The sequence below is a fragment of the Symphodus melops genome (genome assembly GCF_947650265.1).
Source record: "Symphodus melops genome assembly, chromosome: 10".
In the NCBI taxonomy this organism is placed as follows: domain Eukaryota; kingdom Metazoa; phylum Chordata; class Actinopteri; order Labriformes; family Labridae; genus Symphodus; species Symphodus melops.
Genome location: NC_136700.1, coordinates 2,738,904 through 2,750,970, shown reverse-complemented (window position 1 = coordinate 2,750,970; position 12,067 = coordinate 2,738,904). Strand labels below are relative to the sequence as shown.

The 12,067-nt window shown below is 42.3% G+C and overlaps 2 protein-coding genes across 9 annotated transcripts in view; both read left to right on the top strand.

Annotated features, from left to right (window-relative positions):
* The window catches only part of ryr1b (ryanodine receptor 1b (skeletal)), a 59,061-nt gene extending 52,900 nt beyond the window's left edge, over positions 1 to 6,161 (top strand). For all 8 annotated transcript variants that reach the window (XM_079353283.1, XM_079353284.1, XM_079353282.1 and 5 more), the window contains 15 exons: positions 6 to 88; positions 334 to 517; positions 737 to 823; positions 1,158 to 1,415; positions 1,500 to 1,630; positions 1,732 to 1,774; positions 1,855 to 1,988; positions 2,073 to 2,133; positions 2,219 to 2,365; positions 2,482 to 2,616; positions 2,686 to 2,842; positions 3,744 to 3,808; positions 3,903 to 4,003; positions 4,340 to 4,391; positions 4,466 to 6,161. In XM_079353283.1, coding sequence (XP_079209409.1) covers positions 6 to 88; positions 334 to 517; positions 737 to 823; positions 1,158 to 1,415; positions 1,500 to 1,630; positions 1,732 to 1,774; positions 1,855 to 1,988; positions 2,073 to 2,133; positions 2,219 to 2,365; positions 2,482 to 2,616; positions 2,686 to 2,842; positions 3,744 to 3,808; positions 3,903 to 4,003; positions 4,340 to 4,391; positions 4,466 to 4,561 — 1,734 coding nt within the window. In that variant the 3' untranslated portion in view covers positions 4,562 to 6,161. The remainder of the gene's footprint in view (positions 1 to 5; positions 89 to 333; positions 518 to 736; positions 824 to 1,157; positions 1,416 to 1,499; positions 1,631 to 1,731; positions 1,775 to 1,854; positions 1,989 to 2,072; positions 2,134 to 2,218; positions 2,366 to 2,481; positions 2,617 to 2,685; positions 2,843 to 3,743; positions 3,809 to 3,902; positions 4,004 to 4,339; positions 4,392 to 4,465) is intronic.
* Positions 6,162 to 7,653: 1,492 nt separating this feature from the next.
* LOC306831054 (galectin-4-like) lies at positions 7,654 to 12,045 on the top strand. Its single transcript, XM_079354916.1, has 12 exons — positions 7,654 to 7,712; positions 8,108 to 8,196; positions 8,539 to 8,743; positions 9,118 to 9,231; positions 9,664 to 9,687; positions 9,768 to 9,794; positions 10,506 to 10,541; positions 10,644 to 10,670; positions 10,751 to 10,780; positions 11,366 to 11,454; positions 11,531 to 11,696; positions 11,787 to 12,045. The coding sequence occupies exons 1-12, from the start codon at positions 7,671 to 7,673 to the stop codon at positions 11,931 to 11,933; spliced, it is 996 nt and encodes a 331-aa protein (XP_079211042.1). The 5' UTR covers positions 7,654 to 7,670; the 3' UTR covers positions 11,934 to 12,045.
* Positions 12,046 to 12,067: the final 22 nt, after the last annotated feature.

Below are 12,067 nucleotides of genomic sequence, written 5' to 3'. Positions count from 1 at the left end.
AACAGATGTCTGCGACCACAGAGGGACCAGGAGAGGAAGAGCAACCCGCAGCTGAAGAGGAGGCCGCTCCAGAGACTGAGAAGGCAGAGTAAGAATCAGCATCAGACATGCTTAAGATGATGTGTTCTCAGTGTAATACTGAACCTCTGATAGCAAACGATGAAGGCTTTAAGCAATAAACACAGGTGCAGTCAACTATCACTTTTAATGTAAAAGAGCAAAAATGTGAGGAATCATAAATCCTGATGTATTTTATGAGGTTATGTTGTGAAACACTGAAAGGTTGGTCGAGCCCAGGAAGTGTACCTCCTTGTTTTTGTTTTTTTTCTTCAGCACTGAAAATGGAGAGAAGAGCGAGAAGGCAGACAAGGCAGAGCCAGAACCCGAGGTGAAGGAGGAAGAGCCGGAGGAGGTCGAGGAAAAGACCGTGAAGACCAAGGCCAAGAAGGACAAGAAACCTGCGGAGGAGGGCTTTGAGCTGTGGAACGAGCTCGAGGTTCAAAGGATTAAATTCATGGTGAGCGGCTCTCTCATGGAGTTCATGCATGTTTGAGTTTCATCTGTAACGTGACTGTTTAAAGGATGCCTTTAAATAGCTATAAACAGTATTCAGTATTTTCCTCATGCTTGTTGATTGTTGTCAGTTTGACTTTCATGCCGTCATATTTTGGCATTCAAATGTTGCTTTGGTGCTTTTCTGCTGATTGACCCGTTTCTTTACACCTTCTGCCCTCAGAACTACCTTTCTCGCAATTTCTACAACCTTCGATTCTTGGCTCTGTTCATTTCCTTCGCTCTCAATTTCATCCTGCTCTTCTACAAGGTCTGTGCCTCCGTAGCACACTTATGATCAACGATAAAGTATCTCCCCAAAAGAATCTGCAGCTGCATCAAAACAGGATTTTTTTTGTGGCAATAACTCAAAGTAGAGCGGTCACGTTGATCTCTATACAGATAAATCCAAAGTGACCTCTGCTAAAGGTTTTAGTGCTTAGTATTTGATTTAAAGGGGCAGAATTTAATCCACGTATTAACCCTTTACTCTGCTATTTTTGTGCACATAACTTCACAGATATGTTGCTACATGCCACTATATGAAAAAGTCTTAGCCGGCCTACCCTGACCTGCAGAACACATGTTGTGTCTGACCCTCCCAGGTGTCTGACAGTCCTCCAGGCGAGGAGGACTATGATGGTTCTGGTCTGTTTGAGGGCTCTGGCCTGTTTGATGGCTCAGGTGGCGAGGAGGACGGATCCGGACTGGACGACGCAGGGGGAGAAGATGAGGATGAAGAAGGTCCCATGTACTACTTCCTTGAAGAGAGCACGGGCTACATGGAGCCGTCCATGTCTTTCTTCGCTATCATCCACACCCTCATCTCCGTCCTCTGCATCATCGGATACAACTGCCTCAAGGTACGGGCACGTTTGCTCCACTTTACCTCCAGCCGTGTTTTTGATTCAATGCAATCTATCTTCTGTTTCCTCGATACTCTTCAGGTCCCTCTGGTTATCTTCAAGAGAGAGAAGGAACTGGCCAGAAAGCTGGAGTTCGATGGTCTTTATGTCACTGAGCAGCCTGAAGACGACGACATCAAGGGCCAGTGGGACAGGCTGGTGCTAAACACCCCGTAAGAGACCCGTTACATGATCCGATTCAGGCTGCAGACTTCAAATGTACATCTTTAGAAATGAGAAAAAACGATCATGCTGTTTCTCTCTCTCCATCCAGGACTTTCCCAAACAACTACTGGGACAAGTTTGTAAAAAGAAAGGTACGTTTCAGCGCAGATTCCTCATGTCAGGGCGTTTTTTTTATTTTCACAGAGAAATAGCATCTGTGTGTTGTGTTCAGGTGCTGGATAAATATGGTGACATCTACGGCAGAGAGAGGATTGCAGAGTTGCTGGGTATGGACTTGGTTTCACTGGACGTCAGTGCCATGACGCATGAGAAGAAGCCTGAACCAGACACCTCAATGTTCAGCTGGTATGAGCTGTGCACTCTTTACCTCAAACATGCAGCTTTAAAATGACACCGTGTTACAGACTGAACCTGTCCTCCTCTCTGTAGGATTACATCTATTGACATCAAGTACCAGATCTGGAAGTTTGGCGTTGTTTTCACTGATAATGTGAGCGAAGCAGTTCAAGGTATAAATAAGAGAAGAGATGAACCGTTATCAGTGAAGTGTAACACATTCTTTTTGTATCTTTTAGACCTTCCTCTACCTGGTTTGGTACATGTTGATGTCCCTGCTTGGACACTACAACAACTTCTTCTATGCCTGCCATCTTCTGGACATCGCCATGGGTGTCAAAACGCTGCGCACCATTCTGTCTTCTGTGACTCACAACGGGAAACAGGTCAGCGGGCGCCCGCCACGACCACGCATCATGAGGAAACGGCACGGACGTTTTTCCTCTTAAGAACGGTGAAAAGACAAAATTGTACTAAAAAGACATGCGTGTGTTCCTAACAGCTGATGATGACGGTGGGCTTGCTGGCTGTCGTGGTCTACCTGTACACCGTCGTGGCCTTTAACTTCTTCCGCAAGTTCTACAACATGAGCGAGGATGAAGACGAGCCGGACATGAAGTGTGACGACATGATGACGGTGAGTGGCGGGCAGAGGCATGGTGATAGGACCAAAGCAGGAACTTAACCTCTGTGCTCTCTCCTCTAGTGTTACCTGTTCCACATGTATGTGGGCGTGCGAGCTGGCGGAGGCATCGGAGATGAAATCGAGGACCCAGCCGGGGACGAGTACGAGCTCTACCGAGTCGTCTTTGACATCACTTTCTTCTTCTTCGTCATCGTCATCCTGCTGGCCATCATCCAGGGTATGTTTGATCACTGGTTCACTGCTATGTTTAATGTGTGTTGACTATGTTATGGTACGAAACATGAAAACGGCCTGCTTACATGACTCACATATTAAGCAGCATTTATCTTTACTGTGCAAAGAGTTTGAACTTGAAGGAGGATGTATTCGGTTTTTTACAGTGATGCATTCAGGCTGATGTGAAAGGTCTTTTGCCTTACACAGTTTTCCTAATTGTGGCTTTAAAGATCCTTTTAATGAACGCCGGTGATCATGTGATTCGGTGTTGGCTGTCACAGGTTAAATGAACTGAAGGATCCTTTGATCGTTTTCAGCTGAAAATCGAGCATCAAGCACTTTCCTGATTCGGTTTTGATGCCCACATATCTGAACTTCTTCAGCTCTGTCTTATCTTATTCTGGACACACAGCACGCCGTTAGAAACAGTTTTGCAGGATTTGAAAATTGTTGATAACACGGAAAGACTGATATGATTTTGGATCCTTAGATACAGTACTTTATCAATACCACGTTTGAACGATACAACCTCTGTTATTTAAGGATCAATAGTATTGAAAAGTACAGAGACTGACAAATTTGTGTTAGGAATGAAACCAGAACAGATATGCAGGCAAACCGTCCAGATTGAGCAAAAACATTGCCAACATATTTGTGCAATTTTTGGACAGTGTGCAGGAGATTACTTTGCCATTTTTGATGATCGACAGCAAGAAATGACTCAGTATTGTGATGCTTCTATCTTTGTTGCTGTAGTGTCTAAAGCAGTATCAATATTGTTTGATTTGAACTCGTATCATAGTTCAACATTCTGGGATCATCCCACTAAGAGCTTGTTGAGATGACTCGAGTTTCCTTTGAGTGTTTCGACTTAAAAGAAATGCTCTCCGTCCGCCCGTCAGGTCTGATCATCGACGCCTTTGGAGAGCTGAGAGACCAGCAGGAGCAGGTCAGAGAGGACATGGAGGTAAGATCACCAGCTCACAATCCAACCCGTCACGTCTCCTTCTGCTAGAAGACCAGGACGTGTTTCACCTCACGTGTCTTTTTCTCCCACGCAGACAAAGTGTTTCATCTGTGGAATCGGAAGTGACTACTTTGACACGACACCGCACGGCTTTGAAACACACACCCTCGAAGAACACAACTTAGCCAACTACATGTGAGTTATCTGTCACGGTGCAGCTCTGACAGACTGAACTTCTTTATGTTGACTCACTGCTTTAACTCCTTTATTTCTTTTCTAAATAATGAGTATCCAAAAAGTATGAATGAGTGGATATTATGGTTCTTTTAGGTATTTTAAATATAGTAGGAAGCTCGATCATGTTCGAATTGATCCTTGGAGGAAATGAAGAGACCTGATTATCTACTCACTGTGCATGAATTTGACCTCTGAGAGTTATCAATAATCATTTTTTATCCTCTCGTACTGTTGTATGTTTTATGAAACAACAAGCCTGGCGTGATGTTGGATTTGTTTCTCGTTCTGCTTCAGGTTCTTCTTGATGTATCTCATCAATAAAGATGAAACCGAACACACAGGACAGGTGAGTAAAGCCATCCTCACCCTCAGACTGTGTTTGTCAGACTCCTGTGTCATGTTGTTTCCTCTGTGTCTCAGGAGTCGTATGTGTGGAAGATGTACCAGGAGCGGTGCTGGGACTTCTTCCCTGCTGGAGACTGCTTCAGGAAGCAGTATGAGGATCAGCTGGGATAAAGCCCTGTGTCGTTTATCTGCGTCTGAAGGAGAAAGAGAGGAGAGGAGAGAGGAAGGATTAGACACTTGTACATTGAACACATCTATGCCTTAGTTTCCCCCTTTGTCTGCACATGTCTCTCCTCTGTTTGAAGCAATGCACACTTTGGCTCCACTTTTGTACCACCTGTAGTAAAACTGTTGAAGGGATACTTTGAGAATATGAGAGAAGCATCAAAAGACTCAAGAAGCTCGGGGCCTTTTGAGTCTGCTATGAATACACTACACGGCCTTTTTAGTGTAATACATTGATTGCCTTACATATCAAAGCATTTATACACAACAGGCTATTTCAGTCGCTACTGCTGTAAACGTCTTAGTGCCTATAGCACCGTCACTTCTAGAGCAATCAGACTGTTTCTTTTTTTTTTTTTGTTTTTTTTTGCTTGGACACTTTTATTTGATTCGAGTTTCGTGCATTCTGTGTGGGACTTTTTTTGGTATGTGGCTGCTGCCGTGGGATGTTTTATTTCTGCAGCTCTGTTCTGTTGTTTCCCTGAGATCCTGAAGGAAGCGCCGAATATTTGAGGCGCCCTCTCACTCCTTTTCTCCCTCTCTCTACACCCAGAGACTCGTCTTCAAACAAGTTGTGATGAATGGAAACTTTAAATGGACTGATTTTCCTCGATAATAAACAGATAAATCATCTGCTTATGTGACATATAGCAGTGTAAATCAGCTGTATAGACTCAAACAGTTTGCACTCTGAAGTCTTATAATGCATCCCTGGATGTAGGCCTATGTGTCCCCCCCTATCTGCGCTGGTGTCTCTGTGCCATATAAGATAGTGCTGATTTACACACCGTGTAGGAGGAGGATGCTAAGGTTATTGTTTTATTGTTTATATGCAGATCTAAATCTTCTAAAGACGACCGTTTTAGCCCGTCTCTATTTCTGGCCCACAGTGTACTACGACACTTTATGCACAAATAAGTTTCTGTCCGTGCATTAACATAACTAATGAATGTATTTCATGCATACATTTTGAGTGTCACCTGTTTAACTGAGTCATTTCATGGCTGCTTAGAGGCCTTTTGATGAAAAGACATATTTTACATACATCCTAGATAACGTATATTTATTTTTGGGCTTTGGAGAACTTAAATGATCGTGCTACTTTGTCGGACATGAACCCACAGTGGTGTAGAGGATGAATCTCACACTGAAGTGTGCGCCCAGTTTGCAGTCAGAAAGGGAAAATTAGCTCTTTTTTTTTTGCGAGTTAGGATTTATGATAGATATTGATAGGAGTAAAAACAAATCATTTATTTTCCTCACTCAAGAAAGTCGCGTGTGAAGCTCTGATCCCAGACAGGCCTGTCTCTCTACGCCTTTTACAGATTCACACTCTCCACCCTGTATTTAATGTCATGTGTCACTCAGTGGGAGGCAGAGCAGTGCTTTCACTGACGCCTCGGAGGGGGGGATCTGTGGCTGCGGTCCACACAGGGGCAGCTGATGGTGCGGAGCTGGATGGAGATCATTACTTTCCACGTGACTGAGTGTCCTCTGACTGAACCCTGTGTTTCAATACAGAATAAACAGATTATTTTAAAGAGAACTGGAGCATGCGTCCTCATTGACATGAAGGCTTCTCCATGCACTTCCTGTTGGCGTGCTTGCTCTTCTGGTCAGGGTATGGCTTACAGATCATTTACAAGGTGAGTCTGACTAAAGTGTGCTGATGGATTTTGCATGCTGTCGGGTGAGAATGAGTTTGCGTTTATGAAATTATGCATTTACACACTCGTCAAGTTTCTGGTCTGTCAGTCTCGAACTGTGTTCAGTAACTTTTTCATTTATTTATTCCAAGGAGTCAGTGCCCTTTAAATCTTCACAAATGGGTCAATTTAAATGTTTTATATGCATTAATGTAAAAGTAATAACAGGAAAAAACTGATTTAGCATAAAGGAATCAAGTGTAAACATTATTAATGAAATTCCCGGTAATTTAAGATACGTCTCCTTTCCTGTGGTTCTGATTTAACTGATGAAACTGAAAAAGGGGCACACGGACCCTCAGACTGTATCTTGACATGATTGAGATGTGTAATGTTTGTGAACTGTTCCCTCTCGGGTGTGCAGCAGTTTCATGCAGGCTGGGCAGAACTTTATCTAAATCAAATATGTGCACTCTTGTGCTTTAAACAGGAAACACCCTTGTATTTCTATCGCAGCCTTTGTGTGTGGCCAACCTCCTTCATGTTGATTTTGTAAAGCACAGCCCTCTGCCTCCATGAGGTATGCATATAAAGTTGCTCTATGATTGCGGAGCTGAGAAGTTGATAAGGCTTCGCTTTGTTTCTGTTCGCTGGAGGTTGGACTTTGTTAATGTGATCCTGTTCTCACTGGTAAACTGTGACACCTGTGTTTAATCCCAGGGGAGGAAACAATGCTGTCTGTTTAATGTGCTGGATAGAGATCATGTCTCCAACACACATCTCCACATTTCATTGTGATAGCAGAAACTTTTCATGTTCTAATGCTGACATAAAGTCATAATAATGCTGCAGGAATAATGAACAAAATAAAGACAGGAAAATAAATGCATTTCCATCCTGCATTAATTCAAATTACAATATTTTTTATACATTTGTATTTATAGTCCTCTGCTAATGATGAGAAAGATAGGACTGCATGCACCAGGCTGGTTTTTGTACAACACCTATTAAATAGTTAAACTCGGCTTCCCCTTAAGAACAGTTGAATGTATAAATGGATGAGTTTATTTAGAATACCATATATTATTTAAAGTATTAATGTCCTTTAAAAGATAAATAATCTAAATACTTCATCCTCTTGATTCACATTTTCTTTGGTGTTGGTTTTTGGTACAGCTCACACACAGTAAAACCCAACCTCTCCTTCAGTTCTAAGATGCCACTCCTCAGGTCAGAGGTTAATGTGTACCTTGTTCCTCCAAAGTAAACAGGGTGATGCAGGCCTGGGTTTGCTAACCTGCCTGGTCCCTCCCTCAGCGCTGTATAAAACAAGGCGTCCAGCAGAGACCAGTTTGTGACAGACTCTCTGCTTCTCCGTCTCACCGTCTTCTCTGTCATCTACTGCTGCCATGTTTGTTGCTCCTCCTGGATACCAGCCGGTCTACAGGCCTGTAAGTATCTGTACACACTGCTGAATAAGATGATTCCTTTATGTACAGGATGGTTTGGTAGATAATCTAGCATTAATGCAAGTGGCCTAACAATTAATCAGCATTAGTACAAAAAAATGCAAGCATGGTATTTTCAGACAAAGGAGTCCAGTTACACACTGGACAACATTTAGATTTAAAGTTATGTGTGCAAGTTGTCTGATACAGAGCGTTCTTTGTTTATTCACATTATGTTCTGATAATATTAATTAAAATACTTACAGGGCAACTTTAATGCAACACTTTTACACCTAAAGTGCATTTATTACTTCTGTATTTTAAAAGATGTGCGTTGCATGCTGACATGCAGATTCAGAAAGTTTGAATTTTTTTGTTTTGTTTTGTGCATTATACAGAGTATTCCCTATCTGGGGCCTGTTTATGGAGGCCTGAGGGAGGGATCATCCATCTACATCCAGGGGTCCATACCTGAGAACATAACCAGGTGACAGCAGAACACATGCAGCTCAAACACTGCACACTGGGACTCTGTAAACTTCACTTGATCTTGTAGAAAGCAAACCAACCTTGAGTAATCTAACTGTGGGTGGAGCAGCTTTGTGTTGTTGTGCCTCATATCAGGTTTGTCGCTTTGAAGTGTATCGCGCACCTTTTCAAAATAGCTGAGCTTCCAATGGGACTTACACAGAACAATAACGGAGTAAACACTGCACATTCCTGACTGCATCGTTACACCTGCTGCTGACACTGAACTCCCATATCAGTCACTTCAGGACTCAGAGACAATGTTAGACTCTGCTTAAGATGAGTTTGCATTTTTTATCAGGTTTTTTGTGAACCTGCTCTGTGGACAGTCTGAGTCCAGCGATGTGTCCCTGCACTTCAACCCTCGCTTTGACGGCTGGGACAAGGTGGTCTTCAACTCTCGTCAGGACGGCTCCTGGAAGTCAGAGGAGAAGATTCGAGATATGCCCTTCTCCAAAGGCAAAGGCTTTGAAATGGTCATCATGGTCACGTCAAAGGGGTACCAAGTAAGATCAACCAGAGATCACCGTGCTGCATGAGTGATACCTTAACTGCCCCAGTGAGGAATAACAAACCAACATTTTATAAAGGGTTTAAAAATATGTTTATGTGGTCGACATTTAAAGTCTTTTAATCAAAAATAGACCAATACTGTCTGTCTGTGATCTATAATCTGTTGATCCAGCAGGCTCGACTTATGAGCACCAACAGGGAGAATTACAAATACCTGAATAAAGAGATTTATTTTCTCAGAGTAACATTATAGTGGGGACAATATGTTTGATTAGGAATGAATACAGAACCTATAGTTCATTAGTGCTCCTGACCACGCTGACAGTAAATGGCTCTCTGCTCCACATTTGACGTTTTTCTTTTGCAGATCAAAGTCAACGGGAAAGACTTCCACACCTTCCAGCACCGTCTCCCAGTGGAAAGAGTTTGTGGGATCCACATCTCCGGAGATGTTTCCATCCAGACGATAAATGTCATAGGGGTGAGGCTTCAGAGGCCCTGAGGATTTCTGCTGCTTGCTTTGGGCTTTGCTTGGGGCAAAGAAGCTCAGCAGATCGTTACACAGAGGCTTCTAATCATCATAAATCACAAACAAACGATTTGCTAATGCTTTCTGCTTCTGTGCCAGGGTGCTCAAGGCGGCATGAATAGGTATCCTGGAGGAATGGGAGTGAGTGAAAAAGCAAACGTTTACATTTAAACAATATTTGTGCTGGCTTTGTTTTGCATCAATGTGCTTAAAAAAGAATATTTATTTACAATATATTTACAATCTGAAATGGGAAGTGCTTCTCAATAATTGCAGCTGAAGTTGAATCAACATTATTAGCTCAATAAGAGACTTGGAAATTGATTATTGCACTTAATTTAGGCCTCGTGTAGATAAGTCATATAATGTCTTACTTTTTTTCAGGGTGGCATGGGAGGAGGGATGGGAGTAAGTAAACATAATAAAAGTGTAAAAAGACTAATTCACCTCATTGTACAGGATTTAACATGTTCACCACATTTCAACAGGGAGGATATCCAGGAAGTGGCATGGGGGTATGTTGTGTGATTGTTTTCTAACTTAAGTGTCCTTTATATATTTATGAACATTTAAAGAATTACATCGGAGATATTTTCCACAAACTCTTACTTCCTTTATGTAACATGCAGGGAGGATATCCAGGCAGCCCAGGAGGAGGAATGAGTGGAGGAATAGCAGTAAGTAATCCTTTATTTATTTTCCAAATTGTTAAAATTGAATAAAACATAATTTTAAAGAACCCACCACTTTTCAACAGGGAGGATATCCAGGCGGTGGCACAGGAGGAGGAATGGGAGGAGGAATGGGAGTAAGTAGCCCTTAATTTTTTTTCCCAAATTGTTAAAATTGAATAAACAATAATTTAAAAGAAGTGTTAAAGTAACCACCTCTTTTCAACAGGGAGGATATCCAGGCAGCGGCATGGGAGGAGGAATGGGAGTAAGTATTCTTACATGTAACACATTTTCCCTCCCAAGTGTCACAACAAATGAAGTTCTTAATAATCGTTTTTATTCTGTCCATCACTTTGTCACAGGGAGGATATCCAGAAAGTGGCACAGGGGTGATTAAAACTTTTTTTCTTGTCTTCATCATAGCTCAAATTCATATTTATTATGTATTTCATCGGTTTGTAAACAAAAAAAAAGGGGGGAAAAAAGGTAGTTATCAGGCTAAATCTGTTTTATTACATATTTGATTTGTTCAATGTCTTCACTTATTTGCAGTGTGGACATCCAGCAGGCATGGGAGGGAGCAGCGGGGTATGAAACACATTCACAGTTTTTCTTTTTAGTAATTTTCAAGCAAAATGTAAAACTGACAAAACTGAATAAACCTCCTTCTTCTCCCCCATTTTCTTGAAGGGAGGATTCCCAGGATCAAACCTGCCGGTGAGAAAAGTGCATGACATCGACCTAGTTTTCATCTGATGGTACAATTTTGAATCTTTAATCTGTTGGTCTCATTGTAGGGAATGGGTGGCCAGCCAGTCTACAACCCTGTAAGTAAACTTCTGCAAAGACATCGTTTGTTTCTGCATTTTACTTTGAAAGTATTCACCGGAAAACACAGACTATAAGCCGATATCTAACTTGACTCTCCGGGGTCGGGAAGACAACGGCGATATCATTTTGATTACTGCGCCCTCTAGTGGCGACATAGAGGAGCACAGCTGTTCACTCACTGTAAATGATTGCCTCTGTGTAAAGAGCTTTATGAAGAGTTCATGTTTTAGACTTGACAACAGTCTATTGACTTTTTAAATAGAGAGATTTAAATCACAAATATTTTTATGGCTTGGTTTAAAATTCAGTCTTTCAGCTCAAATCACAGTTGGGAAACTAAGAAATATGTTGAAGATGGTTGTCTCTTCAGCTGAGAGTGACATTGCAGGGCCTGAAAAAACCTTAAAACTGTATCTACTTCATAAATATATATATACATGATTTGTCATGTCTGTTGTCGTCAAAGGTTAACTCATCGTTTGCCCCCGGAGTCTGATCTAATAATTTAGCCTGTAGTTTTATTTCCATCTGTCATACAGACTCTGATTTAAACTCCAGTTTTGTTTTTGCTGTGTCTGAAGCCTGTGCCCTGCTCAAACAAGATCCCAGGAGGGATGTCCCCTAAGAGGACCGTCATCATCCGGGGAATGGTTCCCAGTGGAGCAAACAGGTGTGTGTTTGTGAGTATACAGTGACGTGTGAAGTGATCGTGTGATTGCTAACAGTGTTACACTCGTGTGCTGCAGAATGAGCATCAACTTCATGGTGAGCAGATCTCGAGACGTCGCTTTCCACATGAACCCCCGTGTGAGAGAGGGGATCGTGGTGAGAAACAGCAAGATAGGAGGTCAGTGGGGCCAGGAGGACAGAGAGCTCAGCATGAACCCCTTCATGGAGGGACAGTACTTTGATGTAAGTGTCTGTCCGTAGCCATTCTGATGACCTGCTATCCTTCACCGTGTGGTCAGAGGGGGCCTGATGTTTCCATCTTCTGTTTCTCAGATGTCGATCCGCTGTGGCAATCAGAGGTTTAAGGTGTTTGTGAACGGGCAGCACTTGTTCGACTTCTCCCACCGCCTGCAGTCCTTCAGTGACATCGACATGCTGGAGATCGAAGGAGACGTGCAGATTTCCTACATCCACTTTTGAGAGCACAATTTTTTTTACAATAACTTACAAATGATGTACATAAATCAGCCGATGTTCGATCAAATCGTGTGGTATCATGTAATGGATGAGAATCATTTTACCCACATTAAAAGAAAAACTCAAGAAATGAATCC

Bases quoted from the DNA above. Each gene is read 5' to 3' on its own strand.
- LOC306831054 (XM_079354916.1), top strand. From the start codon at position 7,671: ATGTTTGTTGCTCCTCCTGGATACCAGCCGGTCTACAGGCCT. The intron at 9,232-9,663 runs GTGAGGCTTCAG...ACTTTTTTTCAG, and splicing joins AGACGATAAATGTCATAGGG to GGTGGCATGGGAGGAGGGAT. The intron at 9,688-9,767 runs GTAAGTAAACAT...ACATTTCAACAG, and splicing joins GCATGGGAGGAGGGATGGGA to GGAGGATATCCAGGAAGTGG.